The sequence below is a fragment of the Micropterus dolomieu genome, linkage group LG11 (assembly GCF_021292245.1).
Source record: "Micropterus dolomieu isolate WLL.071019.BEF.003 ecotype Adirondacks linkage group LG11, ASM2129224v1, whole genome shotgun sequence".
In the NCBI taxonomy this organism is placed as follows: Eukaryota; Metazoa; Chordata; class Actinopteri; order Centrarchiformes; family Centrarchidae; genus Micropterus; species Micropterus dolomieu.
This window is the reverse complement of record NC_060160.1, coordinates 3573491-3581811: the sequence shown is the minus strand read 5'-3', so window position 1 is coordinate 3581811 and position 8321 is coordinate 3573491. Positions and strand designations below refer to the sequence as shown.

Genomic DNA, 8321 nt, shown 5'->3' with positions numbered 1-8321 from the left:
AAAAAAAATAATAATCAGTATCAAATGTAAAAACAAAACAATTACTAAAATATCAAACAATCAAAATAATAATAATTTGAAAATGTGTACAATTATTTATCAGTCTGAGTTTCCACTGGTTGTCCTCACTTCATGGCATGAGGAGACATAAACCGTTTTCAGTGCCTCAGTCGAACAAATAGTACCGGAGAATATATTCATATATTGTTATCACATGTTCAGTGGCTTTTCGAGTTTTTTATATACAGTCTATGGATGTGATGCGCTGCTTGTAAAAACGCGTTATGGAAAATACAACACTATTTTATCAAGTAAATCTTTCAGCTTGTGTCATTTACAAAAAGCCCAATAAAGTCCTTGACAGACTGTGTGGTGTATTGTCAGGCTTGCTCCAGCAGGGGGCGCTACAGGACGAAGAGAGATGATGAGATGACTCTAAATGACCTGCAGCTAAACACACAGTTCATTTATTTAAAGCAAAACCAAACCAGAGAAACAGAGATTTCCTGCCTCAAGGTTCCCTTACTAGGTTAATATGGAGACTGGGAGATATAGTTGAAAGCTCTGGAGAAAGATAGTAAGCGAACCTTAAGGTTAAAATAATTTATTCATTACTTTTTTTTGTATAGGCATATTGTTTTATTTTATCACAAGATGACACCTGATGGAGTTACATTGGCTAGTGATGAAGACCATGAGATGCGAGTGAAAGCTCTGTGTGTGAGCTTTGAGTTCAGATTTTTAGTACAGAATTTTTTTTTATTATAACAAATTATTTTCATCCCACTTTGTAATATGTCGCCCTTTTGTACATGGTTTGTAAACTGTAACTAACGGGGTTATTAATGATTAATAAAGTGTTTACTGGTGATTTACAGTTATAAGCAATTAAAAAGAACCTCAGTCGACAGGTTGTGAAATATCTCTTGACTGTTGAGTTATTTTTATTTATAATATAAGTCGATACGTAAAACATTTATAGGCGGATAAATAACTGATCTGTAAAGCATTAGTAAAATATTTATTCATCCATTAATAAAGCCATTAATTAGCCTTATTAGTACAATTGTTATATCATAGCTGAAAAATAATAAATACATATTTTAGCAACTTCATCCGCTGAGAGGAAGGCAGTAAAATCTGGTTGAAAGCTATGAAAACACAAAGTAAGTGAACCTTATGCTGACAATCATTTTATTTGTAAAGAAAGATGTTATTTTCATTCAGAACTTGCCTAATTATGAAACTGTCACATATTCAGAAACACACAGATCAGCTTCTGTGTCGGTTTCTAATAAACAAATGAACACGTGTGCATGCGTGCGTGTGTGCTTAATGCTGCGTCACGGGGGGAAGGGAGGTGCCCCCAGGTAGCGGTCACATCAGCACAAACACGCACAGAGGAGGCAGTGTGTTCAGAGTGGCGCTGAGACTCCCAAGTGCCAAACACACGCAGGAGCGCACACACGTTTCTCCGCTCAGTCTGAAGGACGAACTGAGTGAGAGGAAGCCAAAAACAGCATTTGGAAACATCGAAAACAGGGAAGTAGGAGGACTCTAGCGCATCAGTGTCAGTGGTGGAAAAGTGAATCTGTCATCGGCATGTTCAGCTGGGTGAAACAGGAGCAAGGTGGACGCAACAAGGAAGGAGAGATGTACCAGACGGTGACGGAGGGACTTCAGAGCCTTTACAGCAAGAAGCTGCTGCCGCTGGAGGAGACCTACCTCTTCCATGACTTCCACTCTCCGGCCCTGGAGCCCGCTGACTTCCAGAGCAAGCCCATGGTGCTGCTGGTCGGCCAGTACTCCACCGGGAAAACCACCTTCATCAGGTACCAACTACCGCCGGAGTCCGGGCGGGACCTGTGTGAACCTGCTTGTATAATCACGGTTATTAGTGATAAATGAGATGAGAGGAAAGGGAATTACACTACACGTGGCAAAACCACCTTTATCAGGTGTTACATCAGTTTACACCCAATACTGGTTGGACGTAATGCCAGGCCTCATTTGAATTACCCCTATTTACATCTGTCTTGCTTTTAGGTATGTACCCAAGTGTAGCAGCGCAAAATCTAAAATGTCAAATAAATGAGTCGTGCCTCATTTTAAATTCGGCCAACATAAATCTACTAAAGCCGATCTCTATTTTAGGAAAGGTATATGTTTTATATTAAACACTTACTGCGTGCTATGGCCTCTCTCGGTGCATTCTGGTAGAAAGAAGCGACGGTAGCAACATTAACCAACTATAAATATTATTAAAAGACAAACTGCGGTGGCTCAGGTGTACGCCGAAGTGGAGAATGTATCCTTGGTAAATAGAAAATGTCTCAAGTTTTTCTTTAAAGTTAGTAAAGCACGTCCAAATCTCAAAAATATCTTAAATAGGATACCTTTTCAATAGAGTTTGGAATGGATTTTCCTTCAAGGTGTTGACATTATTTAACCTTGGTAACCTGAAAGAAACATTGAGTTATTTAACCATGGTAACTTGAAAGAAACATCGAGTTTTAGATTTAATGTGAAAGCCAGTTTATGGGTAATATTGTCCACCTGCTTACAGACATGTATGATCTTGTAGTTATAACCTTCATGTGGAAACACAGTGTAGTACAGCAGCCAGTTCAAGATAGGCCCTTATTGAATTAACCATAAATGTTTGTGTGCTTTTTACATACACACTCCAAATTTAAACCAGGAGATGAGGAGGAGTTATTGGGTTTCATTTCCCTGATCCTTGGGGGATTTGAAACCAGCAACACTTCTGTCACACTCCTGCAGCTCTGAGACGACTCATCTACCTCTGACGTGATCTTTGATTTGGAAACCTGCTGTGACTCCTGTTTAATCTGGCAGGCAGTTTGTCTTAATGTGTTAAGAGTTTGTAAAGCCTGAATACAAGGATTGGCATCTCTTTTGTTGGCACCAGCTAAGGCTCATGGGTACTGTAGTCCTGTTAAACAAGTCTGTGTGAAAGCTTCCTAAGATTTTCAGTCTGTGTTTCTTTGGACTGTCAGTTATTTGTAACTGATCTACCTTTTGTTCTGTGTATTTACACGATCTGACCCTTTAATCTGTTGCTCCGGCAGGCACAAGTGATATTTCCGGCATTTTTGGACAGAGACGTCATGTACACCAGTACCTCGTTACATTGTGCTAAGCTTTATTTCAGTGAGGTCAGGAAATAAGGTGGAAACAGTTTGTCTGGAAAACAATCAGTGATCAACTTATGTATTGAAATCTCAGCTTCAGATGCTGTAGGAGATTATCTGGCCTTATATAGCCTAAACAAAGAACTGCTTATTTTTGGCGTGGTTGGAAGAAAATGGCCATAGATTCCACATTTGATTAATAAGAAAAGATTAACAGCTTTACCGTCAACTCTGTTAGAATGACAACCTTTTTTAGAAATGCGTCTGGAAATGATCAAGAAGGGAATGAACTATACACACCATACATAAAACCATAGAAAAAGTGAAACAACTTTCACGATCAAATCTTCAGACATCCATTGTCTACACCAATATTTGGAAATGCAGAAATCAGAGGAAATACTAATTAAATAATCCGTCTTTCCTTCTTTCCCAGAACTCGTTGAGACAAAGTCAACAAACATAAACCTCCATTTTTTTGCTCATCTGAACACAGGAATGTTTCAGTTCAGTTTTGTTTTTTCTATTTCGGAAAATAATCATGATTACAAAAGAAACTGGGACTCACTTCCCACTTCGCCCAGATCACACGATCAGTTGGGCAGAGGAAGAACTGCAGCTCTCATCTGTGTAATCGAGCATTTTTGGCTTCCCGGCTAAACCAGCTCGAACATCTGATTCACCACCAAAGTTTGGTTTTGAAATACACATAGGTCCTTTCTTCACAGTTTAATCGAAAGTGTTCAGTTAATGAAGCTTACATTTGATTCCTGGAGATAAACAACAGATTCCTCCCTTGAATAAAGCTCTTTATGATGTCATTCTTTTTAACCAAACCAACACTTTTTATCCATAAAAGTCACTTATAGGACTCATGATGTAAGTTTAAAATAAATCCTGGCTGGTTTCTGCCTGGAGGCTGTCACGAGTTAAAGAGCTGATCATCCCTTCAGCCCCTCCTCACCCCCACTCCCCCTCTCAAAAAATTGCAGTAGGCCATGTTGCAATAAGATTTCGATTAATTGTACGTCTTGTGTTTGAAAACTGACGAGTCACTCTTTTGAAACAGTTGTATAAACATTTTAAGTAAAATGAAACATGCACTACTACATGCAGCGCACCATTGTTAAACAATAACAAACGCCGCTAAACGGGAAGGAAGCAGCATAAAGGTCATCCAGACGAGAACAAGAACATCTCGTTTCTTTCACACTTCAGGTCCGTCTACCTTTCCCCCAGCGTCAGTCCGGCTGTGTGCGTGTCCAGCTAGTATTCTTGTCACCAGGCATAGAAAGAAAGTCCCGTTGTCAATAAATTAACAAGTGGCCTCCACATGCTCAGAGATGACTGATTGTTTCCCTGTAAGCACGCAGCTGTCATTTTTTCCTGCAAGTTAAATGTTAAAGAGGAAACTGACACATCTTTATAGAGAGTGGACCCAACAGGAAAAACCCAGGATCTTTAAATATCACAAAGATGAATATAATTCCCTTTTCTCTCTCTAGAAATGATAAATTATATGTAATACATGGATCATTCTGCATTTAGTCTGTTTCAAGTAAATACTGTGTTGAGACAGACTGTTTGTCCATTATTGCTCGGCTCAATATTTCCTGATTACCTAAATGAGACCGGTGACATCACATCCTGTTTTGGCGCTGTGGGCCATTGATTTAATTAGACCGAAGGCTAGTCGGTCTTAGCAGAGGAAGCTTCAGCTGGTTATATTGTTTGTCCTTACTAGTGTAGATTCTGTTGCCAGTTCATTGATTTAATTGCTTAAACTGAATTTCTTATTGATTTGGACTGTGGTGTTAAGGGCAGGTCACAGCTCCAAGAAACTTAATGCCAGACTTCATTAAAAAATGTACCTGTTTAAAAGGCTGTTGCTTAGCAACAAAAATACACAAGAGGTAGAGCATACTATGAGATGTCAAACAGATGAATCCAGTGTGATGGTAAATGGCTGACATAAAGTACACCAAGCAGGCCTATACTTAAAGAGAGCGATTTCACTTTGGTTCTCAGTGCTTGCTACCCCCTTCATCATCAGTATGTTCAAGTAGAAGATCTCCACTATATGACTACTAGAGGCTGACATTATTTTGGGACTCTTGTGAGTCATGGGATTCCTGTGGGAATGGAAGTCAGTTTCACTATTCATCACGGGACTGGGACGGGGCAGAAAAAAAAGTCAACTGGAGCGGGCGGGATGGGAATCATAAATCAGTTTTATATAGAAATATGCAGTTCTATTATGAATAAAAGCTATTTTCAGATTTGAAAAAAATGGGGACAGGACAGAAATTTTGATTCTACACATGTTACATTTTCTGATAATCTGTTGTGGCTTAAATAGGCAGAATTTTCAGTGGAGTATGGCATGACTTTCTTTAAGGGTTATGATGTTAATCAAATAATCAGTGAGATGTTTTAACAATTAAAAATATCAAACACTCTCTGGTTCCAGCTTCTTAAATGTGGGGGTTTCCTGCTTTTCTTTATTTTAAATCATTGTAAACTGAATGTCTTCGAGTTTGGCAGAAAGTCATACCAACATCTTCCTATTTAAATATCTTGCATAGCAAAACAACATAATTTTATAATCTCAAAAAATTAATTAAGGCTGAAATGAAAATGAGCAGTAGTTTAGAAAGCCACAAGTATTTGGCTTATCGGTGCAGCACTCCTACACTGCTTGTCTCTGTTTTGACATGCTCAGTGATGTGAAGCTGCTGACAACACCTGAGTGGAGAGACAGTGTGCCAAAGCTACAGGTGACAGTCAGGTGGTGTGTTCGGTGTGTCAGGATTCAGGGCTACATGTCAGTACTGTCAGAGGAGTGTACGCATTGTGAAGAGTGAGAATTACATGTGGATCACCGACAGCAGAACGAAAGCAGAATGAGCTGTGACCTGCACACTCAGCCTCAGTTTGATCTGTGCTGATTGTAGCAGAACCAGGTTGACTGCAGGGCAGGAATTTCTTTCTCTTTCTGAATGAAAAACTTTTTAAGTTTTAAAACTGTATATATTTTCAGGCAGAATTTGATTGTGTTGTTGTCTGAAAGAAGCCATAAGAAAAAAATAACATAACAGACACCGCAGTCAGAAAGCCATTGTTTTAACAGGTTTCAAATCTAAAAATAATCAGAGACTTTGTTTATCAGAGTGTCCTTGAACACAGCCACAGGCAGCGCATTCCCTGCTGAATGACCACATGTTGATACATAACTGACAAAAACATTAAGGTGATTAAATATTGACTGTGGTGGATTATTGATGTCCAACAAGTAGATTAAAAAAACTTTTTGACGTTCAACAGGTGAACGTTATAGTGGCCTTGAAGGAAATAAAACAATGGGAAAAACTGGTCAGACTGACTGAGAGCTGAGGTCATCAAACTGCAGTTAAAGTTCAGTGAGCTTATCTCATGTCTGCAGAAAGTGTGTGTGTGTGTGTGTGTGTGTGTGTGTGTGTGTGTGTGTGTGTTGGGTACAAACACTCTTATGTTCTGGCAGCAATCCAGACCAGCAGAACTGACAGTTCACAAGCTACAGAGTTGTTGCTGCTGCTATGATACTGTGTGTGTGTGTGTGTGTGTGTTCCACTACTGAGGCACCACCCTGCCCCAGGGATTGCTATGAATCATGGGAACTGAAAAGAATGCTATGAATCTTTGGAACAAGTTGCTGGTAAATTGCAGAGTCAACACTTTTTTGTTCTTTTTTTCTTTTTCGGAGATGAAGTGAAACCAGCAGCATTCTTAGTATTTTACACTCAGGTCTGAAAAACACACATGCACAAACAGGACCTATATGTAGTCGAGACCGCCCAAACCGAGACCAAGTCAAGACCAAGACTTTTAGGGGCTGAGACCCAGTCGAGACCAAGACCAGTTCTCCACATTACATGACACGCAATAAAATGTGGAACGAGATCATAGGTACTGCTCAAATTGATCTGAAAGATCCACATTCCCATTGAAACACCCACATGCAAACACTAAGAGCTGAAATCAACGTAAACATCTTTATTCAACACTCCTTTTCCATTGTGGGAAGGGGGGACAGTCGTAAATGGTAACAACACATTTTTAATTATTATTATTGGTTGCATTTGAAAGAATAAGTTTTACATCCAATCAAAGTTTGGATGTTAACAAATAAATCAGACAATGCAAAAGCAATTTATTGATATTGCCTAAGTTACGGTCTTGAAATAAAATCCCGAGTCCTCAATGTCCGAGACCGAGACAAGACAGGGTACAAATGCGGTCGTGTCCGAGACGAGATCAAGACCATCAAAAAGTGGTCTTAAGACCGGTCTCGAATATTACACCACTAGAAGGTGGATTAGCCCACTAAAGGGCTCCGGGGAAAATGAGTGGTAATCTGGGGAACCTGTGTAGTTGGAAATTCAGCCCTAAACGAGAAACCCTCTCCCAGTAGTCACTGTCAAGGTGCCACTTTTAAGGCAGTGCAGCAGTGGTGTCACTAATATTTACCCACGTCAGGATCTGGAAATGTTATCTGGATCAGCTGTAAATATGACACAATCAGAACTTCCAGGCCACATCTGGAGGTGATCAGATCTCACTCACATTCTTAAGGAGAAAATCCTCCCCAACAAGTTTAAATGTCACCTGCAAGTTAGGAACCAGATATTAGCTTTTGTCTGTCCTTGCATGTCGTAGTGATCTCTCTAGACTGAAGAAGGCCCAGGAGTCCAGGTGATGCTCGGTTATGTGTAGACCTACTAACTTCCAGATTACAGTAATCAGTCAGGCATCTACCCAGTGGCTGCTGATTATTCCCCAAACTACAACTGATGCAACTGTGACAGTCCTTCAGGAGCAGAGGCTCAGTGAAAACATGTCGACTGATGACGACTGAAGTCTGGGTCAAGTGATGATGTGCGACAAGGAACCGGTCAGAGTCAATAATAACTGTCACAGTGGTGGTTTTCCAGCTCTGTCTGTTGTCTCTTTGATGTCCATGTCTGGCCGCGACAACAGGAAGTAAGAGGACAGAGACATGCTGCGGCGATCTTCCATCTCTTCCTTCCTTTCTCACTTTTCTTTAACGAGAGAAACCTGTGCGAAGGTTTGATGAGGTCAATGTTGAGATTAAAAGACGGGGCCGACAAAAACAGAGACGTCTGTAGG

The 8321-nt window shown here is 40.1% G+C and overlaps 1 protein-coding gene across 1 annotated transcript in view; it reads left to right on the top strand.

Annotated features, from left to right (window-relative positions):
- Positions 1–1406: 1406 nt before the first annotated feature.
- ehd4 (EH-domain containing 4) overlaps positions 1407–8321 on the top strand; it is a 41820-nt gene continuing 34905 nt past the window's right edge. Inside the window, exon 1 of the mRNA XM_046062039.1 lies at positions 1407–1832. Coding sequence (XP_045917995.1) covers positions 1603–1832 — 230 coding nt within the window. The 5' untranslated portion in view covers positions 1407–1602. The remainder of the gene's footprint in view (positions 1833–8321) is intronic.